Source organism: Cavia porcellus, unplaced genomic scaffold (assembly GCF_034190915.1).
Source record: "Cavia porcellus strain 051 isolate PalLab524CR breed Dunkin Hartley unplaced genomic scaffold, mCavPor4.1 scaffold_27, whole genome shotgun sequence".
Lineage (NCBI taxonomy): Eukaryota > Metazoa > Chordata > Mammalia > Rodentia > Caviidae > Cavia > Cavia porcellus.
Window position 1 is genome coordinate 15,106,127 of NW_026947510.1, and position 14,172 is coordinate 15,120,298.

At 35.2% G+C, this 14,172-nt stretch overlaps 1 protein-coding gene across 16 annotated transcripts in view; it reads left to right on the top strand.

Moving 5' to 3' along the window:
• Positions 1–14,172, top strand: part of Mllt10 (MLLT10 histone lysine methyltransferase DOT1L cofactor) — a 201,467-nt gene that overhangs the window by 125,621 nt on the left and 61,674 nt on the right. For 14 of the 16 annotated variants that reach the window (XM_063237912.1, XM_063237913.1, XM_063237921.1 and 11 more), the window contains 2 exons: positions 7,968–8,012; positions 8,833–8,865. In XM_063237912.1, coding sequence (XP_063093982.1) covers positions 7,968–8,012; positions 8,833–8,865 — 78 coding nt within the window. The remainder of the gene's footprint in view (positions 1–7,967; positions 8,013–8,832; positions 8,866–14,172) is intronic. The other 2 variants (XM_063237915.1, XM_063237923.1) reach the window with 1 other exon arrangement.

Here is a 14,172-nt window from a genome sequence, read left to right on the forward strand (position 1 = left end):
GATGTGAGACATAGTATCTATTAGGCGTTTAGTTCTGTTAAGTGGTTTATGTTTATTATCTTAGCTAACAGCTACAGTGTTACATAAAGTGCTTTTAACATCTGTATTTTTTTTTTTTTTTTTTTTTGTCTTTTTCCTTTTTATCGGTATCAGGGATCGAACTCACGACTGCCTGCTTGCAAGGCAGGCGCTTATGCTGCTGAGCTAAATCCCCAGGCCCAACACCTGTTATTTATAGCTGATAAAATGTAAGCTTTGAGTGGTAAATAACTTGCCTAAGATCACATGATCAAGAATTCTTTGTTTCTCATGGATAGTTTTGGTATCAATAGTGACTTGTTTGCCCTATTTTATTTTCCCCCTTTGAGGAGTAAGTGGAACTTGTATAAAGATTGTTTCATTAGTAGCTTTATGAGTGTTTCTAGAGCAGGATGATTCACTCTTGGCATATGGACATTTTGGTTGGACAAATTCTGTGTGTACAGTGCTGCCTTGGGCATTGTACAATGCTTACCAAAGTTGTAAGCCCCTGTGATAGGTGCCAGTAGCGTTCCATTCCTCCTCAATCAACTTGCTAAAAGTTTCCAGGGGTCCAGAAATGCCTCTGGTTGAGGACCACTGTTTTAATGCTGAGTGGAAAAAAAAGAGGTTAGAATGAAATATAAGTATGTTGCATGTTATGTGGACTTTGATGTGTTATATGTTATGTGTCTCCTTTGAGACCAAATCCTGGTTGTCCTTTCAATCCTGGTGTCCTTTTACACTTACTTACAAAAAGTAAGTGTAAAAGATTTACTCAGAAAAAGTTTGATTTACATTATTTTTAGCAAGAAGTATAGTAATCACCTAGTTAGATTACTGGGAAAAGTAAGCCTAAATTTGCTTTTTTTTGAGACAGGGTCTCTCTGTGTAGTTCACACTGGCCTTGAACTCACTGTGGGATCCCAAGCTGACCTCGAATTTCCAGTGATCCTCCTGCCTCAGCTTCCTCTGAGTACTGAGATTTACATGTGTGCACCACCACACCTGGTTTAAATCTACATTTATGGAGAAAGATCAGTGATATCTTTGGGTTTTGAAGCATAGTCTGAAAATTCCTGAATTTCAGTTTAAATGTTTATTTCAAGCATATTCTTAAATTAATGGAATTAAAATACTGGTCTACATGGCCTGAAAGGATTTTACTGCCTGTTACAGATTTGGGAGATACGGGAAATAGTGTTTCTTGTGAAATGATTACTCTCAGAGGGCAGTTTTTATGGCACATCAGTAGCTGAAATAACTGGGTTTGTAGTTCTTTTACCTTATTCATAGATCATGTTTAGGGGAAAATTCTCACATACATTAATTAGTGAGTTAAATTTAACTTAACCAGTAAGTTGATTTTAGAAATGGTATTAGAAATCACTCTGAAGATCATAATTTCTTAAATATAGAATTAGATTGCTCTCACGTTACAATAATATATATGTATATATACATATTTATATATATACGTATATATACATATACGTATATACATACGTATATATACAATAATATATACGTATATATACATATACATATACACACACACACACACACACACACACACACACACACATATATATATATATATAAATAATCTTTTTTTGAGACAGGGTCTTGCTATGCAATTTAGACTGGCCTTGAGCTGACTTTGTGCCCAGGCTAGTTTCGAACTTGCAGTGATTCTCCTGTCTTAGCCTCCTGACTGCTAGAAATTACAGGCATGTGTGAGATAATAATATTCTTAATTTTATGTATTTCTATAAAAGTTTTATGAATAGCTCATTTTCTTACCTATAAATTGAGTAGTGAAACATTCCCTTGTCTTGGCTAAATGTTATGGATGTATAGGAATCAAGCTTCCTAAGCATGTGTGAAAATCTCTAACTGCTGTGTCACACACTGTAATAAGAATCGAACTGCTAGCACTCACTACTTAGAACAAGACCCCGAGGGAGAGATGGCACATCACTAAGTGGTGGTGGGATCCTGATTTGAGAGTGATTTATTTATGAAATTCAAGACATTTGCTAATGTAGGTCTAAAAGTCCACTAGTCTTAACTTTAAGCAAAAGGAATCTATGAGCAAACTGAACCAGTAATTTTAAGTTATCACAATTATATTTTTTTCTGATATGAATTGTAACTTTTCCTTTAGACTGATTTTAAATTAAGGAATTGTTTAGTAACTAAACGTTTGAAACTTCTAAAAGTAGGAACGATAAAATGCATACTGTTGTACTAAATCAAGAATTTTTATGATGCTCTTTTAAAAGATTGATTTGCTTTAATGACATTTCAATAATTTAGAAATGGTGAAGGTGACCTGCATGGTGCATGTGTCAGATGTTAAAGCTGTTGTCATACTGCATTCGTGAGACTTCTATTTGTTCACCACTGTGGACACAGAGGCTACCCATCTCTTTTTAAAAATGAATACTGTTACTAAGTACTGAGTGTGCATCACATAGGTAGTAGTATGCTTGTTATTTATGGACTCCCCATGCAAGTGTTTCTACTTAAGTGGCTGCAAGCAAGATTTTTTTTTTTTTTTGTAAAGCTTCTGATACAACATTACAGTTCAGGTAGCATGAAAAGTGATATTAAATTGAAAAGGACCTTGGAGACATTGAATTCTACTTTGGAATAAGCAGTAAAAGAAATTCAGTAATATTAGCAGGAAAAGAGATAATTGTATATTTGGTGGATGAGCCTAATAGGAATAAGACACTTAAGCTTCTGGCATAGTTGGAGGTCATAGTGATTAAATGTGGCAGGGTGGGTTCATGGAGAGTTGAATGCCTGTGGAAGAAATCAGACTAATACTGTAATGGGTTTTCTCCTAGAAAGAGCATTTGGAATTCAATTCTGGTAATTTACCCAGTTAAAGAATTTCTTTAATGGAAAGAAAAGATACTACCATTTCATCTCAATGGTAATATCGTACGTTTGATTGCAGTTAAACCAGGGCTGCTGCATCTCCCTCCTCCAGTGACCTGTCAAAACTTCAGGCCCCTTCCAACATATTTCAAAGATAGCTAAAGTCTAGCACTTGGAAGGCTGAATCAGGAGGACTGTGAGTTTGAGGTCAGCCTGAGCTATGTAGGGAGGCCTGGTTTCAACAAAACAAAACAAATCATATTGAGTGGGTCTCATTAAATTCCTCAGGCTCATCTTGATTTTAATTAATAAATTTATTTATGGTGGGTCTAAATTGAATTTAGGGTTTTGCATTGAGCTACATCCCCAGCCCATTTTGTTTTGAGACAGAGTATCATTAAGTTGCTCCAGCTAAGTTGTTTGGGATCTTTCTGTCTCAGCCTTCTGGGGTGCTGAGTTTCTGGGCTTTCACCACCACACCTGGGTTGCCTTGAGTTTTTTTCGTATTTTATTCTATTTTCTTATTGTTTGTATATATGTATGTATGTATGTATTTTATTTTATTCTTTTGAAACAAGGTCTCACTGTATAGCCCAGGCTGGCCTCTTAACTCGTGATCCTCCCTAGTGCTGGGATTACAGGTGTGTGTTATTACACCTGGCTTTTAATAAAGATTCACAGTGCATAATGAACACATTCACCCATCATGCATGAATGTGTACATGCACATAGCACATCTTAATTATTTTTATCCTTTCTCTCCAACATTTTCCCCTCCATGTTTACAAAAACTTGTTTCCATTTTTCTTTCAATTTTTTCTTTAATGCTCCCATTCTTTTGTTCCCTTTCCCAATTGAACAAGTTCTTCCTATTTCCTAGTATCTCTATCCAATTTCACTATTTATTTATACATTGGATTTCTCACACAGGTGAAGTAACACAGTGTTTAAATTTGTGTCCCTGAATGTCCACTTTGCATGCTTTACTTTTGTAACTTGAACAACTATTTCTAAGAGGAAAATGCGTAATTTATCAACAAGTGATTTCTTACTGTATTTTTTGTATTTATGTATTGTTTCTACCCTTTTTCTGGTTTTTTTTTCCTCTTTAAATAAAATTAAAAAAAAAAAAACTTGTCTCCCTGAGCTAGTTGTAGGTGGCACATGCCTGTAATCCCACCACTTAGGAGGCTGAGACAAGATTACTGTGAGTTTGAGGCCATCCTGAACTACAAAGTGAGTTCAAGGCCAGCCTGAACTTCATGGTGAGACCCTGTCTCTAACAAGCAAACAAACAAACATAAACAAGGTTGTGTCCCTGCTTGTATTTCACTTAGGATTACAGTCTTGAGGTGCATTCATTTACCTAAAAATGGCTCAAGATAATCCTTATTTATGGCAGAATAGTGTACTTCATTGTGTATAAATACATTTTCTCTGTCCATCTGTTGGTGGACATGTAGGCTGCTTCCAAAATATAACTACAATGAATTGTACTACTTTAAACCTGAGAGTACATAGATTACTGCGATCCGATGTCTTTAATTAGAGAAGATACCTAGGACGAGAATAGCTGGGTCAAATGGAACCTTTTAGTTTTTTAAGGAATCTGCGTACTGATTTCTGTAGTGGTTGGACCAGTTTATTTCCCACCCCCCACCCCCACCCCCACCCCTCAACAATGGATAAGGTTCTTCATCTCCTTTCTCCCACTTCACCAGTGTTTGTTACTGGTTGCTTTCATAATGATAGCCACTCTTGGCATTAAGTTTGAATCTCAGTGTTTCTTGAATGGCCATTTTGCAATGGGTCTTTAAATTTGGGGGGGGGATGTCTAATTTTGCCCCCCCCCCCTTTTTTCTTTTTGGTTGCCAGGGGAATCAACCTCAAGGCCTTGTGCATGCAAGAATTCTATCACTGAGCCACACTCAACCCCTCAGGCTTGAATTTTTGGTCCTTTTGTGTCACTTTTCTGAATATCTGGGATTATAGGCTAACACCATCATAGTTGGCATTAGAATCAGGTTTTAGTAATGTGACCCTTGAAATCATTAAAGCTATGAGTTTTAGCAGTAATCAAAATTCTTTGGTGACATTTAAACTTGTACGGTATAGATACTTGTTCTAGTAGCTACAGATCAAATTAAAACTCCTTGATTAGAAAAGGAAATTTTATCTGATCAAGGGTTTGGATTGTAAGATTTTTATTTTGAATTGAAATCTTGATAAATGGTCTAGTATTTTACAGTGAGTTTATATAGATTCAGAGTGGTATAGCCATAGATCAGGAGTGGCAAACCTAGCTATTTGTATAAAAGGTTTGCATCATTGCTGGACTTAAAGTGAGTTATACAAAATACAAAATTAACGTTTTGAATGAGTGCTACAGGTTGTATTAAGCTTTTGATTCAGTTCTTTCCTTTTGGGATTTGAATGTTAGGTATCTGGTCTTTCAACACATAGAAAATTAGTACTATAACATTTGGAAGAGTTGACATGCTGAGCTTGTTTTTCTTCTTCCATGTTTATCTACGCATTATGAAGGTTTATAATTTACTAAAGCAAAAGCTTGACAACATATTTTTCTTTACAAAAACAAAAAAAATTTGATAGTTTAATATTACATTTTTATTTGTTTTCCCTTGGCACTAAGGATGAATCTAAGTCATTTGCACTGAGCTACATCCCAGCCTTTTAAATTTATTTATTAAATTTTTATTTTTTGGTACCAGAAATCAAACTCAGGACCTTGCGCTTTCCAGGTAGGCACTTATGCCTCTGAGCTATATCACTGACTACCCATACTTTTTAAAATTAATTTATTTATTTTCGGGTGTTTTTATTTTTATGTTGGTTTTATCTTGGATTTTTGCTAGGTTGACTAGGCAAAACTGGAATTTAGTTCTTCTTGTTCAGCCTTAACTTCCTTTCTTGTGCTGTATTGTGTCTTTGCAAAATATATGTTTTCCTATTTTAAAAACTCTGCCTCAAGTTTTTAAATATAATGCTGCCTGCCATACTGTTCCTAATACAAGATACATGGAAACTTGTCTCAGTGCTGAGATTCATTAGTAGTAATAAATGTCCTCTCCAAAAGGAGACTTTGGGAAGATTCTCTGGTTGTGATTAGTTTCAAAGAGACTAGCTGTTAATGTGAATAGACCCCCCCCTTTCTAATGAAATTAAATTTGAGCCTTTATATGTCAATTATGTATTTCTTTGTTTATTTATGTGTCTTTCTCAGATAGGATCTTGTTACACAGCTTAGATTGGTCTTGATTTTTTTTTTTCCCCCCCGCTTCGGTACCGAGGATCAAACTCATGACCACCTGCTTGCAAGACAGGTGCTTATGCCGCTGAGCTAAATCCCCAGCCCTGATTGGCCTCGATTACATTCTGTAGCTCAGGCTGGTCTTGAACTTGCAGCAGTCCTGCTGTCTCAGCCTCTCAAGTGCTGTTCTATTCTTTGACGAGTTGAATGTTTGTTGACCTTATAGCAAGGCTATATTTCTGTCAGAGTGCTAGATGAAAGTTCAGAATAGCCGTATTACAGTTTTTTTCACTGAGGAAACCTTTTCCCCCAATTTCAAACAGCTGTCTATAATGTGCCACGTCAGTCTCTAACTGTAGCTGCTCATGGCTTTAAGTCTCAGAACTTGTGTTAGGTATGTTTATGCGTTATTAAAGGGGAGAATTTCCTAGTTTGTCTCATTTCAGATGTCCTTTCAACATGTTGTTTCTAAATGATTCTTCCAAACTGACTGAGGTTTTAAATCAGCACTTAGTGCAGTTTGTCAACTTTACAGTGCTGGCTTGTGCCTTGCTTTGTCTTTATGTGTTATAAAGACCCTCAGAGCGGCACTACGATTGGACTAGATTTTTGAGGCCCACGTGTGGCTACCTATATGAGTACTGTAGTGGTATCGTGAGAGGCTGTGTTCTATATATAGTCCTGGTTGGTATGTTTAGCAGGGAATTCCTAGCTAGCCTTCCTGGTAAGGCATGTTTAACTATGGTGTTACTATCAGAGAAATCCCAGGCTTTGCAGTAAACTAGGGTCTTTGAGTCACAGTCTTGGTTCAGGTTTTATTAATTATTTTTCTTTCCCTTAAAATGCCATACAGAAATTTATTTGCCACATTTAGGCAGATTCTACTTAGCAGTGCTTTATTATTTCAGGTCAATGTCTGTTTTCCTCATTTGGGTGGAATAAAAGAATAGAGTAATACTATTTATTATCTTCACAAAAATGAGGTTTATAAGGATGTGAACTGCGTGTGGTTTAATGACTTGTTTATACTGTTACATATGTCATAATTCTATGAATATATGTTACTAAGGTGTATATATATATTACATGTATATATCTATATTACCATTTTGAAATTGTAATTTCTGTACTGGGCATGGTAGTGCATGCTTGCAACTTAGCACTTGGGGGGCTGTGGCAGGAGGGTTGTTGTGAGTTTGAAACCAGCTTGGAGTTCATAATGAGTTCAAGTCCAGCCTGAACTATATATTGCAAGACCCTATCTACCCCTCTCCCATTAAAAATTGTAATTTTTGTTTTAGAATTTTTTTATTAATATATGTTTTTAAATTTTTTTATATTTTGGTTTTTTTGAGACCAAAATATTAGTTCTGGCTGGCCTTAAATTCACTGTGTAGTATAGACTGGCCTTCAATTCTTGCTGATCCTCCTGCATCTGCCTCTTGAATGCTGGGATTACAGGAGTACAGCACCGTGCCCAGCTGTTCCCTCTTACTAAAGAAGCTGTTTATTCTCAGACATTTGTTCTGCAGATTCATTTGCAAGTCCTTTGGTCTTTTCCTCACCCTCTACATACACACATACATTCTCATGCCATCCCATTCAGAGTTGTGACAGTTCCATGATGTATGTGCTAGTCTCCTCCTGCTTTTCATATTTCAGGTATTCAGATGATAGTTTGACGCACTCTACTGGACTTAAGGTGGTTTCTCCCCCATTTTTATAACCTGTTTCTTTCCTAAGTCATGGCAATTTCTTTGCTGATGTCCTTTCTCTTCCCTTCCAACAGAAATTTCCACGCAGTATCGGCATGATGGAGCTTGTCCAACAACTAGTAAGTTGTCCAACTGGGCTGGTAATCTGGGCTTTTTGATTTTTACTTTAGTGCCTTTTCTAGTATATTATCACCTTTGAATTTCTAAGTTTTATTTCCTAAAGTGTAGCTTATTCCTAATTGAATAGATTTCTTTCTTCTACAAAGGCATATTAGCATACTGTTTTGTCTTGTTTTCAGGATCTATATTACTGTCAAATGTTGGGCAAACTGTAATCATTGTTGGCCTTTTTAGTACAGCTCTTCAATTGTAGAATTGTGACTTCTGCCCCTTGATCAAATAGTATTTTCAGTATTTTGGTTTCCATAGTTGTAATGTTAATTTTTAAATATTTGTGAATTGCTATACATAGCTTTCTTACTTAGATCTCTATGTATATTGAGACTACTGAAATACTGAAATCTGGGAAATGAGACTGCTTGGGAGGGTTAGAGGATACATAGTGCCAAGTTTTTTTTTGTTAAGTATTGTTGAGTGTACCCTAAGGTCAGTTTACTCATGTAGAACTACATCCTATAGAGTCTCACTTTTACCAAGAAATTGCATAGATTATGAAGCATCTTTTAAAAATATAATTTAAAAACATATATCTAACAGACGATGTATTTAGTAGATAGTAGTGTATATTGGTAAATGGAATACAATTATTTAGAAATGTATACTATGTAAAAACTAAGTGAAGCTTGTAGTTGTAATAATTCAAGCGTTAATATCTGACTTTTGAAATTTTATTATACTGATTCAAACCTATGCCATTGTATTTCATTTCTGTGTTTGAGAATGATCTTAACCTGAAGTCCTTTTTTCCTTACTTAAAAGCTTTCTCAGAGTTGCTGAATGCAATACACAATGGTAAGTTTTATTGGAATCTTCTCTGGTGGTTCATTTATCACACCAAAGTTGCCAGTTAAAAGCTAGCATGTTCTGTTGATAAGATGAAACCAAGTGCTGCATGAGTCAGTAGTTCAGCACCTCAATATGAACTTGGTAGGGAACCTGCAAGAGAATAATATGTCTGTCATTTTGGCTTTATTGTCTCTTCCATGAAGCAGAATGTTAAGTGTTCTAAGTTTCTGAAAGTCTTTCTATGTTCGCAAATAACATTCTGTAGTTCTTTTGAACTCTCTCTTGCCGTTGTACTTAGTTGTCAATCTCTACATGATAATTAGCTAGTGGGAATATGAACTTGATTTTTAAAGTTTTAGTTTATTAAAATGTATTGAACATGTAATTTTACTTTTACAATTTCATTTATTGAATAAATGGAAAATAGCCTTTTAAATTGTACCTTGCTTGGAGTCGGGTGTTACAATGGAGTTGTGTTGTTTGCTGTGTTGGTTTCTAAATCAATATGTAAGGCGGATGCTACCAGTTTTCACTTGTGCATTATAATTACAATGAGGAACATTAAAAATGTGAGGATTTCTTCAGTTTTTCCAAGAAATTCCTTATTCTCCAGATCTTCAGAAATTTTCCTTTGAGCCTACTGTTACCTTTGTTGGTTTCTTTTTTTAAATTATTAATTGATGTAAGTCATTTATTTGTGCAAGACTTCACATGATTCAAAGCAAATTTTACATATGTGCTCTTTAAATTTATGAAAGTGCCTGTTTTGTGATTGTAGTTTAGTTTGCAATTAATGTGCATTATGTTTGGATTACTGTATGTGTCAGATGTTGGCAGCATTGGCAGTAGCAAAAGCTCAGTGGCATAATGACCAGGCTTACATAGATGCGCTCTTCTGGCTTTAGCCGGTGGTTAAGATGGGAACCTCCTAAGTGATAGTGTCATTGATGAGTGCATTTCTTCCCTACAGAAGCTGTGCTTGCAGAAGCTTTAAGAACTAGATAACACAGAACTCCTGAATATTTGATATCTATAGGGAAAAGGGATTGAAGCATTCATAAGAATGACTAAACATATTACCGTTGTGGGATAAAGAACTATAAAAACTGAAGGAACTTAATATCTTTTTGGTTCAGGTAGATAAATTTAGACTTGTTCTTTTATTCTGTATCTTAGTATTTAGAAGACAGGTATACTTGGAATAAAGTAGATGCTAAAATTTTGAGTTTTAGAAGATTGAGTTTGAGAGACAATTCCTACACTAGTGTATTGAGATGCTTGTATTTTCTCAGTCACAGAATAGAGAAAAGAAATGGAACTTACATTTCTAGCTGCAAAGATGAGTGTAAGGTTGATACCCAATGATTGATACTTAGCTTGTAAGTCAAACAATAAAATATACATAGCAGATGGTTTTTAAAATTTAAGTTAGTTTTGTTTTAGCTGATAAGAAGAATTATACCTATTAATAGACTATTATTATGTATATATCACATATATACATTGTGTAATGTTTGAGCCAGATTAAATATACCTCTTTGTACATTTATCATTTCTCTATGTTGAAAGTTTTCCAGATCCCTTTTTCTAGTGTTTTTTTTTTTTTTTAAAGACAGGGTCTCACTATGTAGCCCAGGCTGACTTTATCTTGTGATCCTCTAGTCATGGGCTTTCCATTCTGGGATTACAGGCACAAATCTTCTTCAGTTCAGTCTGGCTTTTTGGTATTTACAGCCCATTACTGTTATCTATATGGTAGTTATGCTACTGTACACAGTAGCCCAACACAACTTCTTGCTCTTAACTGTAACTTAGTACCCATAGGTGTTAATTTTTAAGTTCATTATCTTTCAGCATTTTCGCTTTGTTGTGCAGCCAATCTCCACAACATTTCCATCTTGCCATGCTGAGGTGCTGTGGCTGTGAAACAGCAACTCTTCATTTCTCCATCTTGTGAAAGCGTGCACCCTTGTCCTTCTCTTAACTTAGGAAGCTTTCAGTCTTTCACTGTTAAGTAAGATGTTAGATACGGATTTTGCTTAGATGCCTTTTATTTGGTTGAGGAAATTTGATTACCAATGCAAAATTTTTTCTCTCTCTTTGGTACTAGGGATTGAACTCATGACTGCGTACTTGCAAGGCAGGTGCTTATGCCGCTGAACTAAATCCCTGGCCTCAAAATGTTTGTTTTAAGGTCTTTCAGTCTTTGTGTCTTTTGTCACTTTGTGTAGTTGTGTGTTTGCCGTTTCAGCTGTATTCCTTAGTTAGTTGGCATACATGTATTCATAGTATTGTTTTACAATTTTTTTCATGTTGGTAAGGATACTGCTAATCCATTTTGTTCTTGATTTTTAGGAAATTGAGTCTCCAAGAGGTCTAGTTGATGGCTTATTAATTTTGTTGATCTTTCAAAGAACCAAGGGTTTACTCATTGTATTATTTTTCTATTTTTTAATTTTATCTCTAATGTTCTATTATTTCTGCCTTCATCTTACATTGATTTAATTTGTTGTGCCTCTGATTCTGTAAGGTCAGAGTTAGGTTATTGATTTGAGATCTTTTTTTCTTTCTGAAAATAGGCCTTTAGAACTATACATTTCTGAGATTGTTTCAGTTTGTTATAATTTCTTTCACTGCTCAGTTTTTGTCCCTGCTATTTTCTTCTCTTTTATTTCCTATCCCATTCATAGTCCATTGGTAAATACTTTGTATCTTCTTTTAGCTTCAGCTATTACCTGTATTTGATATATTTGTTGTTCATTAGTATGTGCCTCTTAGACATTTCTTCTGTGTTCCAGACTCATATTTCAAAAGCCACATAAATTTCAGTTCATATAGTTCCTATCTTAATTCTGCTTCTTTTGTGTCCCTTATCTCTCACCTAGCCATATGTACAGTAGGAGGTTAACCTAATGCACTCCCCTGATTTTCTTGATTCTTTTTTTGGGGGGGTAGGGAGGTACTGGGGATTAAACTCACAACTTTTACTTGCCAGGCAGGTGCTTGTGCTGCTGTGCTAACTCTCTGGCCTTGATTATCATTTTTTCAAAAACAATTTTTCTGTGCTTATCAGTTTACTATTTTTTACTTTTTTTTTCTTCATTTTATTTCCATTTTGTTTCTTGGTCAAGTCCTACATATTGTGTCATTTGAACTTTTTCAGCAAGTTCTTAACTTTTACTCTATTATTCTGTCCCTTCCTTAGATGCCACCAGAATTGATAGTTTATCTAAAATGCAGACAACTATGTCACAGTTTCATATAGAATCTTCTGGTACTTAGGTGACTAACACATCCCATGAAGTTTTTTATACCTCTTACTTGATTCTTCAGTTTCATATTTCCCTCCAGATTCACACTACATCCGTGTAAACTACTTGTAGTTTACTGATACACCATACCAGTATCTGCAAAGTATGTAACCTAAGGTTTGTTTATATATACTCTGTGGCCTTTTGACTTTTTGTTACTAGTAAAAGTTGTCTTTTTAGGGGCCGGGGATATAGCTCAGTGGCACACTGCTGCCTGGCAAGTGCAAGGTCCTGAGTTTGATTACTAGTACGAAAGAAAAAAAAAGTCAAAAAGTTTTCTTCTTTTCTTTTTCTTTTTCTTTTTTTAATCTTTTGGCAGAACCTGGGGATTGAATCCATAAAACAAAGAACAGCTTATGTATGAGCTTTGTTTGTTTGTTTGTTTTATGGGGGGAGGTCAGCCTTACTACCTAGTACTTGACAAGCAAGCGCTTATCTGAGCTAGATCCCTGGCAAAAAAACAATTTTATCTTCTGCAAAGTTTGTTTTGACTCATTTTGATAGTAGTATGCTCTTTTAAAGATACTTTGGATTCTTATACCCGGTGTTCTCATACTTTCTGTAGTCTGTCTCATTATTTTTGCAAATAATCATTTATGTTTCCATGATCTATACATTAGTCATATTTATCTTTGTGAAACTTTAAAAATGGACAGTTAAGACTCAGGGTCATTTTCTAGAAAACTTTATAAAATAAAAAAACTTTCACTGACCCAGTTTTATTGTTCTGAGGAAATAAATAAAAAGTATGATTAAAGAACTTCGAACAGGCACAGACACTGAGGTTTAAAGTAGACATCTTTGTGACCTTTTTTGTGGGGGAGGAGGGGAGACAGGGTCTCACTGTGTAGTCCAGGCTGGCCTTGAACTCATTATGTAGCCCAAACTAGCCTCTAACTCATAGCAATCCTCTTGCTTCAGCCTCCCAAATTCTGGGATTATAGGTTTGTACCACCATTCTAGGCCTCTCTCTGACTCTTACAGCTTAATGGTACTGCTCTTTAGAACAACAATACAAAGAAAAACGTCACTGTTCTCAAAAATCAAATTAGGCAGAGTGTGAAATTTTATGTGATAAGAAAAATTTAGGGAACTTAAAAAGTGAAGAAATAATATTAACATTAAAGCTGGGCATTGTGGTACATCCCTACAACATTATTGGCCTACAGAGGAAAAGAATGCAGAAAGGAGAGAGATGAAAATCTTTTAGAAAAATTGTTAACTTGTTTTAAGGCAGTTTGGAAAGACAAATTAGTCATTTAAATGTATTTTTTTTTAAAATGGAGGGTGAACTTTAGATGCTTAGAAAATTTTTGGTTTTATGGAGGTGCTTTGAAACTGTAATTTGCTTAAGAGAATATAGATTTCAGGATCTTTAAATTTAACTTTTTTGCTTTTCAGTAGATATATTTAAAATGCTTATTATTGTGATAAAAACAATAGTATAGAAAGATTATAGTTTAGTGTTATTGTCCAGTTGTAAAGTAGCATATTATCTTCTAGCTTTCATTTCAGAAAAATGATTTTTCTGTAGTCTTTTGTTGATTGTTTAATAATTATTTACAGCTTTTTCTTCCTCTTTAGACTGTAAACTCATTTACTATAGAGGTTGTGTTTTTACTCATCTTTACTTCATCAGGTTTCCTTCTTTTTTGGGCGGGGAGTACTGGGGATTGAACTCACGACTTTACACTTGCCAGGTGGGTACTTATACTACTAAGCTAAATCCCCGGCCTTTTTTTTTTTTTTTTTTTTGAGACAGGATCTCGCTGTGTAGGTCATGCTGGCCTTGGGCTTGCTTTGTAGCCCAGGTTGCCCTTGAACTTGTCACAATCTTCCTCAGCCTCCCAAGTGCTGGGATTACAGATGTTTGCCACTATACCTGGCCTCTTCATCAGTATTTAACTTACTGTCTGATAGACTCACTGTAAATGTTGAATGATTGTCACTTGCTATATAGTCTTTGAATAAGTCTTATTATTTTTCTTTTTTTGTTTTTGTT